At 39.8% G+C, this 26,484-nt stretch overlaps 2 protein-coding genes across 3 annotated transcripts in view; both read right to left on the bottom strand.

The window, feature by feature from the left end:
* Positions 1-2,478: 2,478 nt before the first annotated feature.
* Positions 2,479-12,924, bottom strand: LOC117542499. Its single transcript, XM_034210212.1, has 10 exons — positions 12,534-12,924; positions 9,764-11,561; positions 9,152-9,257; positions 7,296-7,443; positions 7,076-7,123; positions 6,841-6,918; positions 6,448-6,585; positions 5,853-5,936; positions 5,166-5,216; positions 2,479-4,384 (listed from the first exon to the last, which is right to left on the bottom strand). Exons 2-10 carry the CDS (start codon positions 11,262-11,264, stop codon positions 4,274-4,276), a joined length of 2,265 nt encoding a protein of 754 aa, XP_034066103.1. The 5' UTR covers positions 11,265-11,561; positions 12,534-12,924; the 3' UTR covers positions 2,479-4,273.
* A 2,570-nt stretch (positions 12,925-15,494) lies between these two features.
* The window catches only part of anos1b (anosmin 1b), a 40,845-nt gene continuing 29,855 nt past the window's right edge, over positions 15,495-26,484 (bottom strand). For both annotated transcript variants that reach the window (XM_034210243.1, XM_034210251.1), the window contains exons 7-15: positions 25,773-25,866; positions 25,052-25,295; positions 21,947-22,085; positions 20,244-20,471; positions 20,011-20,105; positions 18,075-18,237; positions 17,117-17,349; positions 16,556-16,699; positions 15,495-16,415 (exon numbers count right to left, since the gene is read on the bottom strand). In XM_034210243.1, coding sequence (XP_034066134.1) covers positions 16,559-16,699; positions 17,117-17,349; positions 18,075-18,237; positions 20,011-20,105; positions 20,244-20,471; positions 21,947-22,085; positions 25,052-25,295; positions 25,773-25,866 — 1,337 coding nt within the window. In that variant the 3' untranslated portion in view covers positions 15,495-16,415; positions 16,556-16,558. The remainder of the gene's footprint in view (positions 16,416-16,555; positions 16,700-17,116; positions 17,350-18,074; positions 18,238-20,010; positions 20,106-20,243; positions 20,472-21,946; positions 22,086-25,051; positions 25,296-25,772; positions 25,867-26,484) is intronic.

Raw genomic sequence — 26,484 nt, 5'->3', positions numbered from 1 at the left:
AAAGGATTTGCATGAAAGGTTTCCACGATCGGGGTAATAATATAATCTAACTGGATGGTTTTACCTCGAAGCAGCTGCCAGATGACCTAAATGTATTTTATCTAGGGTCGATATTTTTTCTCTCAGAGTTTAGAACTTGTGTGAAGTTTCCAGGTATGAAGTTGAAATGGACTTGCATGTACATCGCTGCAAATGTATGTTTTAATGTTTCTTTTTTCTCACTGTTCTATTAAATAAAATTGTGAAACAGGATTTATCAATGAGTCTCCTTTCAAACCTCTTTTGAATGCCTGTCTGTTAGTTACTAATCTTCACATTTTGAATGGGTGATGATTGTCAATTCTTGGCCGACTGCAAACGGAAACCAGATTGGTTCCGATAGTAAAAGCTGCTGCATTCAGAATGTGTTATAGCGATAATGAAGCTCCTGTCAAAGCAGCCCTACGAGGCTCGACATGTTTACATTATACTCCTCTGTTAGAAGAGAAACACCAAATAATAGTTCATTGTTCTCAAATTGCTGCAGCTAGCGGTAATAAGATTATGTTGTCTGTATTATTTATGCATTGCTGTTTTTTAAACAACAATGTGTGCTTCTTATTTTAGGGTATATTTCTATTACATTTTCTCAAATCATTTAATTTAGAAGTTTCTGCTGCTTTCTACATACATGACAACAAACTTAATTTGACGTTTCTTTTTGGAAACTCTTTTTAATCACAGATAACAGATTACAAATGGCTTTGCTCAAGATTCTCAATGCACGGATATAAATCACAGCAAATGGTAAATAGTTTCCATTTATGATGAAGACAACAGACTAAAGTGTGTCTACCTGTCTATGCTTCATTAAGCTCCTATGGCACTTATGGTCCTCATCAGTACTTGCTGAAACTACTTACGTTTGACAGATTCATGATGCCCAAAACAAATGCAAAACATGCCAGAGACTTTCCGAACAAATGTTTTAATGTAACGAGAACTGGCTTTAGCAGTTGACTCGTTTCACTTCAGCCCTTTCCTCTGACTAGTTATTTTGCTTTTGAAACTTTAATATGATAAAAGCTATTCTGATATGTCAGTGTCTTTTTGAGATTTTATTTATCAGTAGTGATGGTTTTATTTACATGTTTGTGGGAGGTTTTAAACATTTTGTTGTTGTATATGCTTTAATAAATAGTTTTTTCCCTTGATGCAAACTATTCCCTTAGGACAAGAAGGCTGAATCGTACATTTAAAAAAGCATCAGAAAGTGATTTTAGTTTTTAAAGACCGAAGATGCAGGTGGTCTAGTGATAGATAGGATTCACAGGGAGTCCATTCAGGAGATGAGATCAGACTAATCCCAGCAAATATCACACACACACACACACACACACACACACACACACACACACACACACACACACACACACACACACACACACACACACACACACACACACACACACACACACACACACACACACACACACACACACACACACACACACACACACACACACACACACACACACACACACACACACACACACACACACACACACACACACACACACACACACACACACCAGTTTCTCCTGCCTCTTATCAGCTCATCCTGTTAGTTTCCCCACATTAGAGCTAAAGCAGCGCTGCACGTGTCAAGCTGAATTAGGTTTAGTGGAAGAGAAGACAGAGTCCTGCTGTAGAGGTACGTCCAAACTGCCTTCACACCAGAACAGCAAACCTAAATAATGATGCTAAAAATCAGGAAGGCAAAGGATAATTTAAAGATGAAATCCCAATTTATGTTCTGCTATGCTAGTGGTGTGGCTATATAGCAGTTGTCATTTAATCAACCTCAGTTTAAGTGAAACCTTACATAAATTCTAGTATTTAGAAAGTGACAATATTTCAGTTGAACATTGTGTACTCTTAATAGTACAGTTGCAGTTAAATGGACATTTGACATGCACCATCTCTGTGTATGAATGCACATGTGAAGGAAAACGTCCACAGTGACTGGATCAAAATACTCTAACAGGGCTGAACACAATCAAGTGCAAAACAGGCAGCCCTGTGTCATTTAGCTGTGTGTGTGAACAAAAAGCTCCCACAGACTCAGATAATGGAGCACGTACAGTAATGTTAAACTGGAACTTGCATTCATATAAGGAGTACAATTTGCATAAAGCTGTACGTAAAGGCCACGTCATTTACATGCTTTTTTGATGCTAATTGTGACATTAAACTATGTGAAAATGGTCAGAGACCGGCATAATGATTCGAAGACCTTATTGAGTGGGGTCAAGGTGTTCCTGCTGAAGTGCCTTCGAGCAACACACTCAACCTCAATCCAGCTGCAGGGCTACTGACATGTTTCTGACGTTGTGTTCTGCATTGGAGCCAAGAAGAAAAAATTTCATTATGACCATTGCAAGATGATAATTGCAGATAGAGCCCCCTCTTCTGGAAATTATGAAATAATGCAGATCATTTGGCAAAAGTACATGGATCTTTAATCATTTTTCATCAAATAGATGCTTCAGGGGTTTTCATCAACGACAGCTGAGATTTTATAATGACAATAGATTTTTTTCCCTCAGGGGGAAAGATAAGCTACATTTAGATTTTGATAAGACTTGCAGTGATGAGATTATCTAGTAAGTCACTCGACACAATCAGCGGTTAAAGGATCAATTTAACTTGTAAGTCACCACTGCCTCTAACTCAAAGAAAACCGGGGTGAAAAGCATTTATTGATAACAGATTTTAGTACATTTCTCTTCTTATTTTAGGCAAGGACGTTTCTCTGCTGGATTTCAACAGCATCTGATCGGATAAAGAGTAACGTTTGAAACAGGCATTGCTGGATGAATGTAGATATCCGTGAATGGGACTTGGTTAGAGACATTCTTTTGGAAAATAAGCCTCAAACATCACTAGGAGTAAAGCTTAAAATATATTATCCATCCTGTTCCATGTTTAGGCATACATGTGATTTTGTTAATCCTACCAGTGCTCATCTCATTCAAAAACTACTTAAGAGAAAATCTTCAACAAAATTCCCAGCCGGATCTGCCATTTAATATGAACAATAAAAACAGTCCAGAAACAATCGTGGGTTTCAGTCAAAGCAAGCATGTACAGTAGTAGAGCTGTAAGAGTACAATACAATCTGAAAATACGCATAACAAATATAACTGAATATAACAAAAGAACAGATTACATTTAAAATAACTGAGGTCCACTTGTTTCTCTGTTAAGAGGCCACTCACACACACTTAACCTGTGTTAATGTGTCCATGTGAAGCAGGAGGCCTCAGCAATATAAAGTCAACATCAGCAGCTAGCAGTACAGCTCTTCTAACCAGCATGAGAAACTGTTGTTAACTAAAACTGGTGGATTTAAAAAGTAAAACCGATGCTTTCAGCAGAAAACTTGATCACAGCAAAACGAATAAGCGCAAGAAATAATGTTGTGGAAAAACTGGAATTGAATAAGAAATGATTACTAGTACGGTGCCAAAAACCTGAAAACAACCTTGCAAAATGATATCCCTGTATCAAGCCAACATGTGCTATTAGCCTGTATGGAGCTCCACCCTTTGAGGCAACCAGGAAGAATACAGGATCAGTACATTCAGTTGGTGTTATAGAGTCTTCAATGGATAGGCCTCTAACCGTGCAAATATCTGTAACGAAACCAACTTAAACCTTCAAGTTTTTAGTGAACGGTTGGTCCACTGAATCAAAACATCCTAACTTAATTCAACATGTTAAAAAAAACACATAACTGTAAGTATGGTACTGCCATAAAGTCCAGCATGAAACTAAAACATAAAATGTCAGTCAGGTTAAAATGGCCATCTGAGAGAAAAGGCCACTCCTTTAGGGATGGAAGCCCCCGTTGGTCCGGGCTGGTCCAACGCCTCTCCTCAGTCAGTCCTCTGCAGGGTGCATTCGGTTGAAATCCACTGCCAAAAGAAACTAGGAAAGGAAAATGTCAAACATAAAAACAACCTGATGGGCACAGGTCCAGCATGTCTGGTGGTCAGTAGGGGGCCACGTCAGTAGTTCTTTGCAAGTAAAAATCTGCTTAGCTACAGAATGTTTTTGAACTCTTTGAGTCCCAATGAGCAGCCGTCAGCTGTCAGTCAGGGCTCCCTGGAGTACAGAAGGTCGGTTGTGTTAGCAGTTATGTAACAGGCTGTCAAAGACAAACTTGGACAGATTGTCCCATGTGACCAGGCGAGCAGCCAGTGAGTGAAGGAGACTGTCTATCACTCGATCAATCGTTAAGGCGACAGTCACACAGCTCCTTGTGGATTCTCTTGCGTATGCGCGGCATGTCCTCCTGACTGAAGAGCAGAGGCTGCCTCACCGAGAGACAGCGGCAGTACTGACAGAGCAAAACACAGAGAAAAGACCGATTTTAAAATCATGAAATGTAGATGGGCCAGACATGTTTATCTGCCTACCTAGCTTTTGGTAATGAATGATACAATACAAATGTAGTTAAAATATGCAATGTTTTTTTGGTCAAAATCTAACCCAAAGTGCAGTAAGGATGAAAAAGAGCTATCAATGCCATCAATGAAAAGAAGAATAACAAGTGGCAATAACACTCTACTAGTATCTCCCCCTCCCCTAAAGTGCTAAGTGAGGATTTCTACAATCCACAACAACCCATCTAGTTGTGAGAGCCAACCACAACACCAGATTGGCAAAAGTATGTGTTCAATTACCAACCTAATTCAACCGGATGTGCAAACTGCCGACTTTGTGCTTTGTAGGAGTACAATTGTCAGGTGAAGAGAAAATGACTGAGTGGCCGGCACTGTGTGTGTTTTTTGTGAGAGAGAGACAGACTTTATGTTGTTTATATATATTTTTTAAATATCATATTTATGTCGGGCTATTCCACTAATTGCCTCCAGGCTGGTTGTGGCCCGCTGTCGGCCAATTGAATAGGCCCAACGTAAACAATGACAGCCGCTTCCCGACAGTGTCTTTCCCTTCTCAGAGACTCAGCACAGCTCTGTTTAAATAGTTCCAGGAAGAAAAACAGATAAAAGCAGAAAATAGAGAGAAAACAGGGACAGAACATGATGAAAAGAGATCAAATAGATCGGTGATAAACGAAGGACCGAAGGACAGTTGAATAGCGGGAATGACCTAACCTCGAGGACGAAGACTCCACAGTCGCTGTCGTTTCTTTGCTGAGGAATGCCCTGAGGAGTCAAAATGTCACAGTCAAACAGGAGCAAACATGTCAGAGTTACATCTTCTTCTAGAATGAAATGCTGATGGATCTATATGTACTAATCTACTGTGCATGCATACAATAATTACATCAAGGTATCTAAAAGTGATGTTCAGGGTTAGACATTGTGTTTGTTCAATAAATGACTTAATAAAAGAATAAACCCAGCAGATGTGAATATAATTATTATATGCTGGAATTATTTTTAGCAGAATGCTTTTTATACTTTAGTATCATTTGAATGGTATTGCTGACTTTGTGGTTCACCCTAATCATTTGGCAAATACAAGTAGATGTTGTTGATACCATTTTTGTAGGAATCGGGTAGCCGGTGACACATGTTGTTTCTATGTAGCATTATTAATCTTAGAAATGTTATGAAGACGTGATATTGGATCGTTGCATAGACTTGTGTTTACTCCTACCGATCGTGCATTTAGGCTGCAATGGAGGCATTTTCCTCTAAAGGCATCGACACAACTCTATAAAGAAAGAGTCTTCCACCTTTTGCTTTGGACTAACATCAACTGTGGCAGGCAACATAAATGCTTCCAGGACACAAGGTGAACACAGCGTGAGCAGAACAGTCAGGGTTCAAGGTCACCTTGATGATGGTAATCTTCCAGCCTTTCTGGAAAGCTGTCTGCTGCTTCTCTCTGGCTTCAGACTGAAGGTACTTCATTATGTTCTGATAGTGAAACACACAGAGAACACAATTATGGATTGTCCCAGCAGCAAACATTTTCAACAAACAGCAATATAAATTCAGTTTCCATAATAAAGACGGTAATGTGCCAGCATTTTAAAGAGAGAGCAGATATAGTATCATCAAGAAATCAACACTTCTCAGTCTTTCATGCAGATGGTGAAAAAACGAGCTACATTTTAACCTGAAAATGATATGGCTTGGGGTCCGTAATTTGTCTTTCACAAATGAATCTACTAATTTATTATCAAAGTAAGTTCTGCTTTATTACAGCTTTATGGCGAAAAACCTGGATTTTCAAAGAAACCACTCTGTCTATGTGCTCAAACTGAGAAAGCAACCATTAGTCGTGTAGAGTCTCTAGCTAAGAAATTATGGATCAATAATTTATGCGAGCAGAGAAAAACAGGATGTTGCAGTTAAAAGAGTTAAAAAATGGCCAAAAACAAACAACGATGAATTCCAACCCATCCACAAACACAGAAGCTCTCACATCTGTGGTGTGTCTGAAGACGATGCCTTGGCTGTCGTAGTAGCTGATGGTTTTGGTTGCCATGGTGACCGTAATGAGAGACCAGTGGATTTCTAAATGGATGGGGAAGAGCAGCAGCCACTTGGAGAACAGGTCAACCTGCAATAATCCCACAAATGAATATAAATACAAATTAGAGCTCTTCAAATGCCAACACTTGAACAAGTCAAACTACAGGACAAACAGGTCCTTCAGCATTTCTGTGGAGCACTAGTTTGCTGGTTTGATTTCATTTATTCCAAGTTTAAAAGTAGGCACTACAAATAAATCAGAAGTTAAAATGTGAATTTCAGCTTTTGAAGCCACTCTTAAAACAACTGGAAAATGGCGAAACTGTTGAATCTTCATCCTTACTTTTTTAGTCCATCTCTTCACACCCTCGTAACCCTTGGCAACAAGCTGCTTGTGGAAAAAGCTGTTGAAAAAATGAACCTGAGATACAGACACAAAAATAAATTACTTGAAACACATTTCACAATTAAAAGAAGGACACATTGTGCTCAGGCTCATACTTATTTTACATTTATATATAAATATCTTTTTATATAAATATTCTTTGTTTTGAGCTAACAAACACATCCTCACTTACCTTGTGTTGTGTTGCCTCCATGATGATTTCTCCATACATGTTAATGATCTGAGCAAACAGCAAAACACACACAGTTTCAATGTAAGATCCTCACTAAAACAAACATATTTTATACTTCTTGTTATCATTGCCGGATATGAGTTTTAGAGTGACTAACGCGTTCGAAGTTAGAAGAAGTGTGATATTTGATGTCACTGTACAATGCTTCATCTGTGTTTACCTGGTCATTGAGCCAGTTTTGTTCCTCCAGTGTGCTGAGGTCCTCCAAGCCCAGGGTGTGTTTGTTATACGACAACATGAAGCCTGCGATAGGAGCAGAGGCCAGCCCCGCCCTGTACCGAGTCATCTCCCTTTTGATGTCTAGGCTCCTGAAACAAAAACAAGAAGATCAAATGAAGTAGAAATGTTATACAAACCTACGACCTTTTCATTAATGCCCTCAAGGACATTTGAAAAGAGTGACATTTCATAAAAGGAAAGAGTTCCCATGAGGATCATAATAATAACATTTCTTAAAAAAGGAAGGATTAAAGAGCAACTTGCAGGTTTTTTTTTTTACTACATTTATGCTTAACCTTGCCTGAAAATTACAATTAAAAAAGTTAATGCAGGATTTTATATGTTTTACAAGACATAAGGGCAGGAATTCAGAGGGAAAGGAGGCTACTAAAAACTTCTTTTTTTTAACGTCAAACGCGTCATATTACGTCACACGGGGGAGCAACTTTCTCGGACTCAATCTCTGCCAAATTCGCGGTAGTAGTTAGTAGTTAGTAGTTGGTTTGAGTGGTTGTGATTTAGTGAGCTGGTATTTCTTCGGTAATTTTACATTGCATTTCACCATTTTTAATCATGGTGAGCTTGAGTTTGTGCAACCCGTCAGGACATCGAGTCCACAGTTTCCCTCACAGGAAAAGGACCGGAGCTAGCTTTCGTTCCTGGGTGCGTTGTGCGAGGTGCATCCACCTCCCTGCAGCACATACTCTCCACAGCTGAGGCCTATCAAACAAAACGTTTATCAGGAAACCGTATTACATCTCTCTCCCCCCTTCGCTCCTCTCTCTCTCTCTCCTCTCCGGTACACAGCACCGTAAAAAGTAGTGTGGAGTTGCATTAGGTAACGCGAGATACGGCTGATACTTGCGCATTAGTTTCTGTTATGGATCAGTATCAACAGTCCTGCCAGTAACGTTATATTATCAATAATACTTTAGTTATAGCCTGATATATGATAGCTAACTTTACAATGTTGTGATGTGACTGACGTTAGCTAACATTAACTGTCTGTAGCTAACGCCGGTCACTCACCAAGACAGCTGCCCTGTTCTCCACTGGTTCTCCACACACCAAAGCTCAATTTCTCGCCGGTGGCCGTTATTTCTTCTAATCATTGGCTGCTCCTGGTCTCTTGGACGCCTAGCAGGCTCATAATTATAATCATATGCATTTGAATATATATTTTCAACCTCTTCCGTGTCAAAACTAGCATTGTGATCCATGTTTATTCATACATTAGACCGGCTGCTCAGACCCCATGTTACGTCACACGCGGGAGGTCACGTGGGGAGGCTTTTTTTATGCGGAAGTAAAAATGTCTTACAAAAACGACGCCAGATGTCACTGTAGTGTATATTTCTGTATATATCATTTTCCTACACATTTATTCACTGGTGTGTCTAACCTGCAAGTTGCTCTTTAAAGGTTTGAACAGAAACAAAGCTGCTAGTGTAATTTTAACAACCGTGCTTACCAAGAGAGTTTTAACAATAGAATAATCTGAAAACCATATTGGCTAGATTTGGAAAAATTAGAACATAATAACATGCCATGCCTAGATAATAAATGGTTCCATATGAACTGTAAATAACACCAAAGTAGAGTTATGTTATATAAGCCCCGCATAACCAGCAAACTCCTATTTACAAAGCTTCATTATCATTGTTTATGGCTTATATGTTTTACCTAATTCTTGTCAACCTGTGACATGAATTACTACTTTAATGTGTGATTGAGGGATTCAGATAAACCATCAAGCGGTGTGTGGGTTTGGGTGTGTGTGTGTCTTTGTAGACTAACCGGTTGCTGAGGTGAGTGTTGCCTTTCTTCTTCAGGTGTTCCAGGACATCATTCTCACTTAGAGGATTAAAACTTCCATACTTCATGTAAAAGCTCTCCAGAAACTCTGAAAGATTAGATATGATCTGCTAGCTTAACAACACCAACATGTTTTGTTTTCTCTGAGCTTAACACCCACATTTCTTTGGATTAGTCTTGAGTAAACATACACAATGCTGGTATGTGCACATTGATTACCAATGAAACAGTATTCCCTTGCAGTGTATGACGAACAAACATTTATGCTGTCGTAGGAAAAAGAACACAAAACATTTTATTTCAAGGAAGAAATAATTATTTGTATTGTGTCTTTAAATAGTTAAAGAGAAATATTGGATACCCATTGATTCATAAAACATGCAGAGGACCACTGTTTTCATGAAAACAATGTGTGTAGGAAATGCAGTTCTTCTAGGAAAATGCCCCATAAACATTCTGTGTGTATGTTTCAAGGATGAGGTCACATGTTTTTTATGATTATCATTTGACAGGAAAAGTGCAATCCCCAAGACTTTGTGTATTAAAAAAGATCAATGATCTACTACGCTTCAACAAAATGAGAACAAATCTTACCGTGGATCATATCCGTAAGCTGCTCCAGGCTTTCTTTATTCTTCCTCTCTCCATCTATCACTTGTCCATTGGTTCCTTCTGAGGGTTCTTTGCCCCACACCTCCTCCACCCCCCCCCTGTCCCAGGTTTCAGAGTTACAGTACAGCCGGTGGTCTCTTAATGCCCAGCTGTGCTGCATGCTGCACACTGTGATTGGTCCCTGGAACGAAGGAGCAACCGGAGCTGGGTGAGAAGCATCCACCTCCATGAGTGTGGAGCAGTGGTTCACTGTTGGTGAAGCGTCTTTTCCATTGGACTGAGTTACTGGTACAGTTCTGTCAGGTGTCTTGTCCACCTGCATCTCAGAGTCCAGGTCCTTGGGAGATGCTGACATTGAACCTGGACTGGACAGCAGTGCGATAGATTCAAGTCCATTTTTCGTTACACTCGTCATCACGTTACCCTCTTTCGTCTCCTCCTCAGTGTCACTCAGATTTACCGTGTCTCCATTTGCAATGGGAGGATTAACTGAGCTGGGGCAAGTTTGCTCTCCATGTACACTATCTGAATCATTGTTTTGACCCTGCTTCTGCATTGAAACGACTGGAGATATTGCATGGCTTTTTGAATGAATGACAACACCACTTAAACCTGCCAACTTTCTTTCACCATCTACTTCCATTTTTGATGCAGACGTAGCCATCGCCCTTCCCCTCGCCCCTCTCCCTCTAACTAATGGGAATCCCCTGCCTGCCATTCCTAGCATTGCAACATCCCTGCTACAACTGCCTACTTTCCCACCTAACCCTTCTATCAACACATCCCCCTTTATCTGCCTATCTTTTTTCTCTAGAGCAACATAGTTCTTTATTGGTCCCTCCTGCAGGGAGTCTGTGACGGGTGGAGCACCAGGAGCTTCTGACTCAGTATCAGCAACGACTACAGTCCTTTGCACCTTCTCATATCGATCATGGTCACACTCGGCTTCCTTAACTGCCTCCTTGGCCAAATCAAAACACTTTATCCTTGTTAGCTGGCCATCCACTTTCCTTTTTGGGGTGTCCCCGAGGTCCCTACTAAGCCCCCTTCCCCTCCCTCTCGCCCTTCCTCTGCCCGAAGTATGGGCATTGTGTCTTGCACTGTTGGGGCCACAGCAGTCACAGGCTTTAGGGGTCCTCTTCCTGCCGGACGTACGGCCATTAACTGAGCCCTGAGAGGCGGTAGGTGTCTGTTGAGCGGACCAGGCTGACGCTGGGCTGGAAAAGGTAGTAAGTGCTTCTGCTGGGATTACAACATGGGGCTTGGTATCAGCAGGAATTGGAGTCGAGGGCTGTGTTGATTCTGAGTTTGAAGAAAGGTCTGTGTGGAGGGGTTTGGAAGGAGTCTGGGTTAGGTCTTGATGGGTAGTATCTCCAGGTGGAGGCACCAGAGGTGGAGCTCCTTGCAGAGAAGGTGCTGAAGCAGGAACAGTTAAATGAGTGGATGATGTTGTCATTGGGGATGCAGAGCCGCTGTGAACCATGACGTCCTCCTTTGGCTCTTCAACCCCATCCCCAACTCAACCTCTCCGCACTCCTGTCCTCTCCTTTCCCAGTGGTCCTCTAAACTTTAGATGTTGTGGTTTGTTCCTTCCTTGATTTTCCTCCAGGTTGTTTTCCTTCAAGTACTTTTGGTGTGTAGGAATAAAGTTGTCCTCAAGCCTTTTCCACCATAGTGGTCATTGACTCGAACATGAAAGATATTAACCTGTTCCTCTGTGAGAGGTGGACTCTGTTTGGAATCATAACACCATGGTCTTCTTATTAGAAAAGGAAGGAAACTGGGAGAGAGAACAAGAGTGAAGAGACATTTTAGCAAGCTTCTCTAAAACAAATATGTGATGTTTTAAAGTGCAAAGCATGACTCATATAAAATCAAATGAATCTATTCAGTATATATAAATCAGCAACAAAAAAAACAGTCATTTATTCTGAGCCTATTTCAAAACTGAAGAAGCAATAGTTCTAACAAATGTCCTTATGGATATTAAAATAGATAACACATTTAAAATACACATTTAATTCTTAGTAACAACCTTACATTACCCACATCTAACGTTGATGTTACTCTGTGCAACAGTAAGATTATCTTTAAATTACACGTGTATAACTGTTCAGAAACAGTATGTGATTATGTCGTTTTAGCTTGCAATTATTTCACAAACACACAACAAGTACTTAACTGAGACTGCAAGTCAAAAAAGCTATACTTCTCAAAGAGGTGTTATTTCGTTTGGAAGCTAACCTCGTAGCTGCCGTTAGCAAAACAGCAGCCAAACGTATCAATTATTGAGCAGCAACATGAAGGTGTATGAAGATAAATTGACCATAAGCAGCCTTGTTAGGGGTTAGCATATTTGCAAGTGTCTGCTAAAACTACCACAACCAATACAGTTAATAGGTATACAAACAAACATTCCGTTAGCTCAGGCGGTTCAACACGGGGCTGCAGGGACACTCCAACACACCGTTTGATAATCTAATGTACCATCCGATGATTAAACTAGCTCAAGTATTGCATTTAACAAATGATGCATACATTAGTAATTCACTGGAAGCTAGCTAAGTTAGCTAGCTGCAGCCAAAACACAGGCGAAAACACAAAGCAGCGACTTCACACATTTCCTCCATTTTCGGTAGGAAGTTGGAGGCTTCTAAAGACACACGTGATGACGCCGATCTGTATTTAAAGTGACAAGAAGCACAAGCCAAAAGCATGAAGAAAAGTGAAAAGAAAGACCATTATACTCTACCTTGTCTATGATATAAGGTCTGACCACGATTTGAAGAAACAACAAATCAAGCAGTCGTCGCTTCTTGATTGCGTCACAGCGTCGAGATCATCTTCGGCTGCCTCCGGATCCCCTCCCGAAGTAACCCCTCCAATTGCTTAATCAATATTTAAATCTTCCTCTTCAACTGTCTATACATAAAATGAGGTTTCTATTTTGCACAAGAGACCATTTCTCCATTTATATTTACTTGTATCCATGCCCGGCGCCGTGGGAGGGCCAGGGACGAAGGTACGTTTTAACCGTTTGTTTTTTCGTTCTAATTGAAACAACAACAAAAAAGCAGAAACTGGTCGTTTTTTGGTTTTTCAATTTTGCCCCAAAATGGAAATTCAGCTCGTTTTTTCGTTTTTTCGTTAAAACAAGTATACTACTCAATGTTTCGTTTCCATAAGTGGGTGTGTCTCCAGCGCCTCCTTGCTTCTGATTGGCTAGTGTGCCCTATGCTTGCGCTGTACTCTTCAAAATAAAGGTTCTACGTCTTTGCCTTTCGACTGCGTTACAAAATGTACGTATATTATTATATTCATACATACAAGTACAGAAGACAGCCTGTCCGTATGTCTGTCTTTCTATGTATATGTCTGTCTCGATGTCTTTCTATCTCGATGTCTGTCTGTCTGTCTTTCTGTAACTATATTTTAGAGTTTAAAGCGTAGCCACTTTTACTCCACTACATGTATTTAAAACCTTTAGTAACTTTACAGATTTGGATTAATTATGTGAAATGTAATCAACACTTAGATCAGACTTTAGTTCCACCTGGAGTAAATTCACAAGCTACCCTGCAGTATACAAAGTCATTCAAACTAGCTGCACATTTACCAGCTTTGAGAACACTTTAATGATCAATCATTATAAAACACATCATATATATTATTCTGAAATGGACCAATCTGCATAACGACTACTTTTACTGTCGCTACTTTCACTATATTTTGATGAGAATACTTTTCTACTTTTACTTGAGGAACATTTTGAATGCAGGACTTTTACTGAAACAGAGTATTCCTACACTCTGGTACTTCTACTTTGACTAAAGTACAAGATCTGAGTACTTCTACTTTTACTCAAGTACAAGATCTGAGTACTTCTACTTTTACTCAAGCACATGCATAGACCTATGACACTATGCAAAGTTGTTTGCAATCCGCCAAAAAACGGAGAGAAGAAGAAGAAGAAGAAGACGAAGCCGACTCCGAGCTGTCCGACTTCAGGCGAGTTTTTTGAGACCTCCCCCGGCTGCGATCGGCTATTCTCGTCTACTTTCGAGGCGAGCCGCAACGCGTCTCAAACAAGCCTAGTACGTCTTCATCTGATGCGGCTTTTACTGTCAAATGTTTTTGCGACGGGAAACACGCATTACAGACTGATAAAGGACTGCTAATGCATGCCGCATCAAAAGAACACGTGAGAGTTTGTGGAGCAGTGGAGAGAGAGACAGATACGCGAGGAAACAAATAAGGAAATTAATACTTTGGTGCAGATCAGCTGGCACGGAACCGTTATTAGGTGTCAGCTGTCGTTGATATTATAGCTTTTTTAGCCGTCAACCAACTCCCTCTCAGAGGTGACCACGATTCACTCCACAGCATGTCCGAGTCAGGCAGTGGGCTCTTCCTATCGCTGTTTGAGTATACGCTGCAGTACAAAGATGCAGAGTTGGCCACAAATAATGTTCTAAGTTAGCTCGTCTGAGTGAAAGGATGCACCTGCAGTGCATAGCAAAAATAAACCATGCCCAAGGCGGGCTAAACAGTTCATCGTGTCCGTCTCTATTTCTCTCCGAGTGCAACGATGAGGAAGCTGCCATCCTTAACCAGTGTGCCTTGCTCGTGATTTACCAGTGTTTGTGCTGCCACGCACACAATGTTTCAAAAGTGGTTTCTATGTTGCCCTTTATTTGTGTATGTATTTGCGATAAGTGTGCGTCTTTACGCACTGCTGTTGGCCTTGCTGTTTGATATATATTGTGCCGCAGGCCCGCAGCACGTGACGGTTTTGTGTGCCCTCCCATGAAAATCCTATGCCCTCCCTTCAGATTTGTTCTGGCGCCGGGTCTGCTTGTATTGGCATTAGCCCGCATGCAAATCACAGGATATATTTTACTCTTAATTTCAAGCTACTGTACAGAGTATTCAAATATATTCTGTATATTTTATGTTTAGATACTCCTCTGAATATATGTATTTTTTTTACTGAGAATATGTAGATACCGTTTTTAAATGTTTATCTTTATTTTATTTGCATTTTATTCGATGTTTAAAGGTGGGGTAGGTCATTTTGGAGAAACCAGCTTGAGTGCGCTAGAATTTGAAAATACAGAGCCCCTCCTCCAACACACATGAACGCGCACATGACCAATGAGGGCACGAGATAAATTTGTGCACAGATGGAAGGCTGACAGGCAGGTAGGCCATCCAGTTATTTTAGCCGGGCCGGCTAAAATGATTGGTCGTGCTTTTTACAGTACTACGGCTTCCACAGATGACATCTTTTTATGGATTTTTTGTCAAAGCACTTAAGATATTCATTGCTATCGGGATGTTAAGAGCATTCCATGGAATATAACAAAAAGTGTATCTCGAGCAGGTTTCTCAAATGTACCTACCCCACCTTTAAGTACATTTGTAATCCTTGTAGATTGAATAATTTCCCAATTTGGGATAAATATCTATCTAAATCTGTATTGCCATAGTTAATAAAGGATCCTATTGGTTTTGAAGAAAAGCAAGGATAATTCTTATCTTTACTGTAGAATAACTATTATGCATGATATATTACAACAAGTATTATTATGGTGTATAATCCCTTAGATCATTATTACAATTTCTAACCACCAGACCACTGACACAGCACACGCTGTATCTTGAAAATCTTTAATTACAAAATACAGGAAAACAATAAATAAAACTAACAGTCAAAAGTAAAGAAATGAAGTACAAAATTATCAACAGTAAAATGTAAAAAAAAAAGTAAAAAAGAGAGAATATTAACATAATGTTAACTGGTTGCTTTAGACCAGTAGTTTCCAACATTTTCATAGCAATGACTTTTGCAAAACTAAGAAATCTACCACAGCATTAACTTATTATTTATTTATTTTTTAACCAACAAAAAACATTCAAAATATATTTGAGCTTAATTCAAAGTTTACGCTCACCCACTCAGACACTTCGGCTTCAAAGTTATTGCAGCAGATTATGTATTGACATAAACAAAGTCAGTCTGTTGCTATACATTTCCATTTGTACATAAGGTCAGTGCTATACCACTCTCTACTTGCATGATCAAAAACAACAGGCATAATAATTCTCTTTACGTGTTTAAGTGTCATTGGGCTCCAGTGATGTTGAGAAATAAATCTAAACACCTAACTTTTCACATACATGTCCTGAATTAATATAGACAGAGGAAATCTTTTGAAAAGCTTGCATTTTTAATAAAAATATAGGAAAATATTGTTTAGGGTAGATGTGTCTTTACTTTTTATATTGGAACTATGTGCAGGTACAGTTATTTCTTTACAATTTGTACAGAAAAATAAAGATTTAGGCCATGTCTTTTGGATCAACTGAAATATTATTCAACGAAAAGATGAATGATTTATTTCCCATTAGAACAAGCTCACAACCATCCTGATATTGTGATTAAAGAGGGTAGGAACAATGGTTTATATGAGAGTGATCACTTTTACACAGTTGCGTTCTATATTTTACAGCTCGTGTTGTCTGCACTTGAACTGCTATGATAAACATGTTGCACTATAGACAGTAGAGGAGTGGATGTTGGGGATGTTCAAGAGCTTGGTGCGGCAGATGATGACATCTGCAGAGTTTGGGCCTGAAAGAGATCATTGGTACGGTTAAGAAGACAAAATATGACAATTATAATGCTTTTATAGAAAACAGTAAATGTATGTATTACATATAGCTTTTAACAGAGATAAAAACAGCAGTGAGTTACTCGGTAAGAACCATTACCGATCAGAGTGTGGCGTTGATAGCTGGAGTGTGTATGGTCTTGAAGACTGTGGCCCCTTTGTTTCCACCTGCTGTTAGCACCTGGAGCTGCAGCTGGTAAACACTGTCAGCCTGAAGACTATAAAGTGGCACAGACCGCTCATACTGTGGAGGGCAAAGCAGGGTAAGTTCACAGACACACAAAATATACACTATTCATGCTTCACAATAACGCAAATATTGTAAAATATTGAATATCACAAGACTCTATTATGTACTAATGGATTTGTTTGCCCTTTTTTTATTTCAAATTAAATATGTTAATTATAGTTTTTTTATCTGAACTGTCTTCTCTGCTGTAACAATGTACATTTTGTTGTTACGCTCATGATTCCCCATTTTAAATGTATTTTAATCAGCTTTTTCCTTTCATAATTTGTGTATTGTTTACTTACTTATTATATCTCTTTAAATACAAAATTAAAAGAAATAAGGAGAAATGTCCCTTTCATATTTCTAAGGAGTTTCCCTCTTGCTGGTAATATATAATCCAGTCAATGTAGCCCTTTCTTTGTGTCTCACCGGTGCGATTGTCTGCGTCTGGGAGATAAGTGTGTGCTCCTGCCCCTCTGTTGCCGTGGTAACCCCTGATTGCAGTGTCCAGGTGAACTGGAAGCCCTCCACAGTTGCAGGGTCAAGTGCATGCTGGGACATCCTCCAGCGAAGCGTCGTGAGCAGGGTGCCATTGACTTGTTGGAAGTCTGCGGTCAGTCTTTCTGGACGCAGTACCACCTTTCTGCCTGCCAGGAGGCGCTCTGTCAACAACAGAGGACATTTGTCAGTGTGCATAAAAAACCGTTGTGCAAAAAAAGTTTTATAGCAGAACTTCTGGAATTTTAGGTTTAACCTTTTATGAAGCAAATGTCTATAACTTGCCACAAATGTATGTACAAAAAGCCATACTTTGCTTGTAGCTTCGTATAAATAAAGTTAGAATCCTTCAAACAAAAGATACGATGAGATAAGATAAAGTTCTATTCATCCCCGTAGGGAAACTCAGGTGTTTTAGCAGACACATAAATAATATTGATACACATGATAGTACAGGTAAGAGTTCACACAAGGATTTATAAAGAATTGGGTGATGCTGTTTACATATATACAAATACGGGTGATTTGAATATCAATATATATAAATGTCTGTGCAAGTGCAAGTCCAAAGTAGGTAGATACGGTGCATGTTCATATTCTTAATGCAGCACCTCTTGTGATCATTAGTGTCAAAAATGTATGTTACATCGTCTTAATTGTTCTTTTTGCATTTATTTAGAATACAATAGAAACATAATTACACTTTTTTGACACTAGCAATCATGAAGCCATAGGACCTTGGCTTGACCTTAGTTGTTATGACTTAGTTTTAAAGGATTATTAGTCATTTTGAAAGCTATTTAGTATTTCTTTAAGCAGTGTATAATGCTCTATAGACATGGCTCTCATAGAAAGTGAAAAATAATTCTGTGATGATATATAGTCTCACCTTCATTGTTGCAGGGCAACGCTTTACCTCCTCTAACCTTGATGGAGGAGCAGGTCGGGGTTGTAACCCAGGCGAGGGCCTCTGTCCCCGGGTCAGCCTTCGTTGATACGGCCACCCTGTACTTACAGGCAAACTGCAGGCCTGTGATGGTGTGATGGGTGCCCTGGAGAAAGAAAATCAAGCCAATTTAAGGATAAAAAGATTGTTTAAACTGTACACAGCTGCTTGTTAAAACAAACATATTACAAGGTTTCCTAAAATACACATATGACCTCTATTTTTGTTTGGAAACCTGTCTCACATAAGCAGCTTGTTAGCGCCATGTTCAAATAAACATCTCCATTTGAAACAGCACTTGGCAACTTTGCAGGTTGGCAGCTTCAAATGGCGAGAAATTGTTTAACTGTTAAAGAAACGTTGAGCTTCAATAAATACAGACAATAATGCTCTGTGACGCCAGAAAATTGCAACCAGCACTTTGATATTTATCAAGCCACTGGGTCTGTGATCATAGACGAGAGGTCAACACCGGGTCAACAGCGGGTAAAATGTAATGTTGGTGAGTAGTTTTCTCTTGATGAAATGCTGTGAGCAGATACCTATTGCACGGAGATACCTAGTGCACTGAGATACCTAGTACACTGAGATACCTAGTGCACGGAGATACCTGGTGCACAGAGATACCTAGTGCACTGAGATACCTAGTGCACGGAGATACCTAGTGCACAGAGATACCTAGTGCACATAGATACCTAGTGCACAGAGGTACCTAGTGCACTGAGATACCTAGTGCACAGAGATACCTAGTGCACGGAGATACCTGGTGCACAGAGATACCTAGTGCACTGAGATACCTAGTGCACTGAGATACCTAGTGCACAGAGATACCTAGTGCACAGAGATACCTAGTGCACAGAGATACCTAGTGCACGGAGATACCTAGTGCACAGAGATACCTGGTGCACGGAGATACCTAGTGCACAGAGATACCTAGTGCACAGAGATACCTAGTGCACAGAGATACCTGGTGCACGGAGATACCTGGTGCACAGAGATACCTAGTGCACGGAGATACCTGGTGCACAGAGATACCTAGTGCACGGAGATACCTGGTGCACGGAGATACCTGGTGCACGGAGATACCTGGTGCACGGAGATACCTGGTGCACGGAGATACCTGGTGCACGGAGATACCTGGTGCACGGAGATACCTGGTGCACGGAGATACCTGGTGCACGGAGATACCTAGTGCACAGAGATACCTAGTGCACTGAGATACCTAGTGCACTGAGATACCTAGTGCACGGAGATACCTGGTGCACGGAGATACCTGGTGCACGGAGATACCTGGTGCACGGAGATACCTGGTGCACGGAGATACCTGGTGCACGGAGATACCTAGTGCACGGAGATACCTAGTGCACGGAGATACCTAGTGCACTGTATACACTTAATAACAGTTTGTCTTTTAAAAGGCTCCTCTTTATTGCAGCTACTTCATGATTTGGGACTACAATTGTGGCATTTTTAAGATTTGGGGGCCATAAATGAAAATCTAAGGTAGATTTTGTTTAACATATTTAATGGTTATAACTAAGATAATTCTGCAAATCACTGTCCCATAACTCCTTCTCAGTCAAACCCCTTTCTTTATTTTCAATTGTATATATGTGTATTGTTAGGATATTTTAGCCTTGGATTCAACATTGTGATGATAAAAGATATGTGAGTTTAAGAAAGAGCAAGATGATAGTGGAGAGAAAAGGTTACACAAAGAGTGATCTGAGTTAAGCTGATCAAATCTGATCCCTAATACAGTCATGCACACAAAAAGACACAATAACAATGCTCACATAGAAACAAAACAGCTACAGATTTCACGCACACAGAGACAAATAAAACTCCTCCAAAAATGACTGGTCCAGGACAGAAATACCTGAACAGTTGTGGTTCTGTCTGTGCTTGTAATATTTGTACTGCAGGTATGTGGACGCCATCGCAAAATGTATGGACCCCGATGTTTCTGCTTGCCTGTAAAGCAAAAGACAGGCGGATACAGCATAAGTGGAATGTTTGTATTGTGTTCATTATTATGAATTTCAGTTTGAAACCAAAAAAACAACAATTTCATGATGCACATTTATGAACCTCCCGCCAAAATCAACTCACCGTGGTGAGGCCACTTCCAGTACACCTTCACCTGCAGCTGGTTGTCATGGTAATGAGGGGCTGCGACCTCCAGGCGCAGGTTACCAGGGTTAAGGGAGGATTCAGGGTGAGGCAGAGAGGGGGAGAGGGAGATGTCAGGGGAGGAAGGAGAGGAGGATGAGATGGAAGGTGAAGAGGGAAGAGATGATGAGGATGATGAAGATGGGAGCTCATTGGAGAATTCTTCACCTTTAGTGGAGGACGAGAGGAGAGGAGAAGAGACAGTGGAGAAAAATGAAAAATGTCCCAACTTTCAACTTCAGCTGATTTTAAGGTATTTGTTTGCAATAAAAAAAGCGCAATAAAAGTTAGAAAATATAAAAACATATAGCTAATACAAGAATAGCCTTGCAACTTAGAAAATATGTTATGTTGTCAGATAACTTTAAATGTAAAGACCTCCAAAAAACTTAAACCTAAGCTTTGAGTCTCAAAGCAGTATTAAAAAGATATATGTTGTACTCCATTCTTCAGTAGCTCTTTTTGAGTACCTAATTGGCAACTTCGCAAACACATTTGAATGACTGAATGTTTGAAACCTGTTATATAACACGTGCTATCTAGAAATGTATTATATTGTGCCAGGAATACCATAAACTGGTGCAGAGAGTGCAGCTGGTAGCTAGCTTTCCCGTTAATTACTTCACTCAGAAGCATTAAATGGCTTTATCTGGCCTACCTGACCCTCATTAGCATTGAGGGAAACCAGGCTAAAACGTGGACTGTGTCAAATATTAATACTGGAACATTATAAATAATTTCCATATTAAATTGTTGATATGTGGTTTGATAATTGAGCCGCAGCTGGCTATAATCCTCTGCTGGGCTGACCCACAGGTCACCTATAAATACCTCTGTTGCCTGGACGACCATTTACATCGTCACTTTCCATTGTATGTTTGTGTTTAAACTGTGCAGCTGCAGGCAGACAAAATATGTTGACAGACAGTAAATTCAGCTACTTTATACGTACTGAAAACATTAACTCAATAATGTATGGGTCCGTTACAAAATGGGCGCGATGGAGTGTACAGTATTAACTAAATGCATGGCAGGTACGTTTTACAAATGAGTGAGTCTATATTTAAAGCTGGAGTTGCTCGTGGAGTCCTTAGGTGGCTGTATTGTTGCAACACAGAAACAAAAACAGTACAGCTACAGTTTTACACTACTCCGGCAAAAACTTGGTCAAATAAGCAACTCTTCGTTTATTTATAGCCACTAAAAGTGTATTCACTCAAAACAACTGTACAAAACCTTCTGGATATTTGGTTCCTAATTAAATATAAAACATACAGTATCTTCTTAAGAAACTTCGGGATCTATATATCACGTTTTTGAATAAATACAGTATGAAGCTGCATATTCTTTATTACAATATTAGACCCGGCATCATGAACTGCACCTATTTAAACACTTTGGGATTGCTTTTAGCTATGAAAAGTGCTTTAAAAATAAAATGTATTATTATTTGTATCATTATTCAACTCAGACAATATTCATTTCTGTATAACATCTTCATATTGATAGACATTAAAAAGATAGACAAAAAAACGTACTCCAAATCCTTAAATGCATTTCAATCGCAGTCCAAAAAATTGGATATAGTTATATGTGAAATATGAAAAGTATACCATGATGAGGACAATTGTTTGTTTACTTACCTGTAAGACTTATTGTGTTGACGACAATTTGGGCTCTGGGACTTTTCAGCCTCTTCTGACCCCAGTAGGCCACCGTCTGGACGGACAAGAAGTAGGAAGTAGCTGGCAACAGACCCTGCAGCCACATCTCACACTGCGCCTATAACACATCAAATGTATGGTTTATTTGTCTTTGCGATTGGTGATACTTGGCTACTTCTTAGTCTGACATTTGCTAGAATTTAACCTTGGTGTGATAGAAATGGTACAAAAATACATACAAAAGCTAACTCAGGATCACCACTATAGCCATCACAGTTATTATCTTCATCATCCCTACTGTCATCACGAGTGTTGTGCCCTGCTTTGTGACTGACGGTCCAGACCTGTTCTGCATTAGTCTGCTGTTTGACTGACAGCTAATTAACAGGCTCTTAGTCAATCAGGGCTGTCTGCCTGCGTGGATTTGAGCTAGTCACAACAAAGAGATGCTTGGGTGATAACAAACGTGCGTGTGTGTGGTTCTGTATGTGCGCACACTTAAGAAAGAATGAGACAAAAGTAAGTTAAAAGCAATTTGTTGGTGACCTGCAGACTAAATGGGGTTGAAGTATTTCCATTACGCTCAAGTTAGACAAAACATATGGCCTTTAGAGCTCTGTGTGTGTGTGTGTGTGTGTGTGTGTGTGTGTGTGTGTGTGTGTGTGTGTGTGTGTGTGTGTGTGTGTGTGTGTGTGTGTGTGTGTGTGTGTGTGTGTGTGTGTGTGTGTGTGTGTGTGTGTGTGTGTGTGTGTGTGTGTGTGTGTGTGTGTGTAATTGTATTCTGGTGCTTAATGTCAGTGAACATTATATGTAAGAGGCTGATGTATGTAAAAGCACTGATTCAGCTGAGGTTTTTACATGTTTCCTACACTTCCTAAGGATTTCCCCTTTTACTGTTTTTTCTTAATGCTAAATCCCTCCAGTGCTGCATAAATTCCTTACTGACATGATATAGATTTGAGTACACATCTTGGGAATGTATTGTCATGGGCTAATGGATAGTAAAAATAAAAATGCTCTCTGGGTTATGAGAACTATTTTACACAGCGTAGAGCTGGTATTCTGGTTCCTACCTACCTGTGTGATGCTGCTGTCTCTGTGTGTGTGTCTAGATGCAGCTGCAAGTAGGAAACACTAGTTAGGGGGCCTCATTTAAATTCCAGGCGTCTCAGCCAAGCAGAACAGAGGACCAGACTAGAGATAAATGGCTCCACCGGGCTCAGTCTGGGATCGCCATCACCACTTAGGATAGTTAGGTCCGTTAAAACTTTGATGTTTGCAATTCTTTTGTCTCTTCTCTTGAAGTGGACGCTCACATTACAACATTTAAGTCTAAAGCTGAAAGATCATTTGCAAAGAGTACTGTTCACCAGTTTGAAGAATAAATGTTCACTTCACATGCAATCATAAGTGTTGCGTCAAAGCTGTAATATCTTTGTTGTTTACTGTGATTATGGGTATTTTGGCGCTGCTGACTGGACTTAGTTGCAACGTGAACATATTACATCACCATCACGCCTATAATCATATAGTTATACCCACCCTCCTGACTGTTATTGCTGCATTAAATGTCATTTTCAAAAGTACAGCAAGAAACCTTTTGCATTTTTAAGGAGTTCATCTTTGATTTGAGCAGCAAGGAGACAGCAATGATTCACTGTAAAATAAGTTCACATCTTAATCAACAGTCTGCAACTACAGGAATGAATAATGATCTAAACATCAGTCATATAACTCTACCTTTGAACAGATCTTCTATGATAACTGGACCCTAACTCACTAAAGGCATGTTGTCAGTACAATCTCAGATGCTTTGACTTGAGTTAAACATGTTATCCAAATGCAGAAAAGCCACTTCTCTCTGTTGTCAATCTATAATGGACGTCGTGTTATTTACCGCTATGAAGCCAGACCTGCATGTTTCCAAAGCACTCTAACAACGTTAAGTCCTGAAGAAGATAAGGTAATGTCTGTTTGAGGGCAATATTGCATTTTCAGATCCACAAGGAACATGTGCTGAAACTGCAAAAGTAAAGGGAACGCGTGCCTAACAGTGATTTCACGGGGAATACGTAAAACCAGATCTGAAGAGGAGCACATGTAAAAATGATTTCGGTAAATATATCAGCATGTGACATAAAACCAAATCGAGAGAACAGTACTTATCTTTAAAAGTTAAATCAACTTTAGTGGCATCTAAGCCTCATGTAAAAGTTTCCAGATTGACATGCTGTATGTAGAAAAGCTTTTTTCCATCTCCTAATAGTTGATCATTTTTAAATCCACATGCTTTAATGATATAACTGTTTGATATATGTCTATATTTTAATGTCATTCATTCGGAATAAATCCAAATGAGTGTTAATGTGAGTGAATCTTACTGTACATGCACCAGTTGCATACAGAAGCTGTTTACAGAACTTGTTCTGTTTGAGCACTGTAAAAAGCAGAGGCCTGTACAAATCGAAGTGGTAATCACAACCAGAGGACAATAAAGAATGTGTGTGTGTGTGTGTGTGTGTGTGTGTGTGTGTGTGTGTTTACAGACCCAGTAAAATCCATCAGGTGCAGCTATAGATGTGTGTATGTAATGTGTGCCATTTTAATTCTATTTTTTTTCAGAGCTATTTAAACGCTCAGACTAACGTGGAGACATTTTGTCGGTACTCACATTAAATGGCTGTTTAAGGTTAAAACTTGGTTATAGGGTTAATCCAATTCTTCAACATTATGCTTCATTTTACTAGCTTAATCGCTTCTTGCCAACAATAAGATGAGAAGATCTCTTTTCTTGGCCTGCATCTTCATTTTCACCATGAGGTTGCCAGGAAACCAGTGCAGGCTCCACGAGCTCAATGCTCCTGGCCAAGAAGAGGCATAACCCCCATAAAACCACACATTTACATTTGTACACTTTCTTTTTTTTATTTTACAAATGGCATTTATATTTTTAATTATTGAGCTTTACGGGTGCTAGTTGGCAGATTTGTATACCTTTGGTTTCTACGCCAAGCAATCTATTACCTTTATTACGGGATCCTTTCATTGAGTGTTATTATGTTTGTACAAATAAAATATCCTTACCCCCTGAGTCACTCTGCTGTTGCTCTCCTTTTTACTCTGTTCTGGTGTGCGTGAGTGTGAATGATGTGTGTGCATGTTATTATGCACTGTATGTGTTTGCGCATTAAGGGTGTGTGTATGTTTGTGCGCAGTATGTGCATGTCGAGGCATCCAGGTGACTCTGTAGTTGTGGACTGGCAGGTCTCCCTCTCCGGGGGGCTCCCAGCTTAATAACACGGACACTTTGACCCCACTTCCCCTCGACCTGGGGAGGGAAAGCAACAAGTCAGACAAATTCACAACACGGATGTAAACAACTGAAGGTCAGGTTTATAAGTAAATGCAGTTACAGGGACTGGCAGTTAAATAGATACTTGTTTGACAACTGCTTTCAATTTAGTTGTTTTATTTATCTATGCATGTGCACACATTTTATCATGTCACAGGGAAGCTACAATTTAGGTCCTCACCTCTGTTTTAAATCAATATCGCTACTCATTTAAGACATGGTCTGAACTTTACATGAAATTGTTTAGCATTACAGCACACAAATAGAAAGGAAGCTTCTATTTATGATTGGAAGAAGGTCAACGATAAACAGTAATTTGCATGCACACTCCACCGCATTTTATGATTGATAGCCCACAATGGCAGCCTGCAGTCCTGAAAGAAAGCATAGCAACTAACCTAACAACAAAAAAAGCAAATACATTCATCCATATCATTTAGACTGCTGAGATACCTTTCAGGGAGCTTGATGCCCGGTTGTGAACCCGTCCAGTCTAGAGTCTGGTTGATCACCCTCACATTTATTGGATGCTCTGGAGTGGAGGGGTCTGCAGAGTGAGATGGTTGAGAACAATAAATAAGAAGACCATATGAAATTATAATATACATGAAGGTACTCTTCTCAGCCCCAGTGCCTGCATGTCCGTTGCAAAAAAAAAAGGCTGAAAATCACTTGCTGCTTTTTTTTTTTTAACATGGCTTTGGTCATGTCAAGTCACTAAATCAAAGAGAAACTGCAAAAGAAACGTGGACATCCCCTGTGAAAAGGACACACTGGACATTTTTATCCTAACTGTTCATTTGGACCAATAACATACCAACAACAAAATGTGTTGTTCATCTACTGCCCCATCTTAAGGAAGCATTAAATCTATATGAACATCTAGTGAAGACAAATTGGGGTTAAGATCGTGATTCCAAAAAAACAGAGGCCGCTCACCAGCTTGACTGAATTGTCTAATAGCTTGATGTCAAATGTGCAGCCGAGCAAAAATAAAGAAGCTGTTCTGGGGGGGAAATACACATTTCCTCTGGGTCTCATTCAAGACTAAAAGCCAATTAGATTTACAGCATCAAAGGTGAGCGATACCCTCTACTCTCTTTTCAGTAGCTACCAAAACACAGACCGAAACGACCACCACTTCTCAGTGTTTGTCTCCAAAATT

This window comes from Gymnodraco acuticeps, unplaced genomic scaffold, assembly GCF_902827175.1.
Source record: "Gymnodraco acuticeps unplaced genomic scaffold, fGymAcu1.1, whole genome shotgun sequence".
Classification (NCBI taxonomy): domain Eukaryota; kingdom Metazoa; phylum Chordata; class Actinopteri; order Perciformes; family Bathydraconidae; genus Gymnodraco; species Gymnodraco acuticeps.
This window is presented reverse-complemented; position numbering and strand designations above follow the sequence as displayed.

Bases quoted from the DNA above. Each gene is read 5' to 3' on its own strand.
- LOC117542499 (XM_034210212.1), bottom strand. From the start codon at position 11,264: ATGGTTCACAGCGGCTCTGCATCCCCAATGACAACATCATCCACTCAT. The intron at 9,258-9,763 runs GTAAGATTTGTT...CTAATCTTTCAG, and splicing joins GCTTACGGATATGATCCACG to AGTTTCTGGAGAGCTTTTAC. The intron at 5,937-6,447 runs GTGAGAGCTTCT...TTTCACTATCAG, and splicing joins TCTTCAGACACACCACAGAT to AACATAATGAAGTACCTTCA.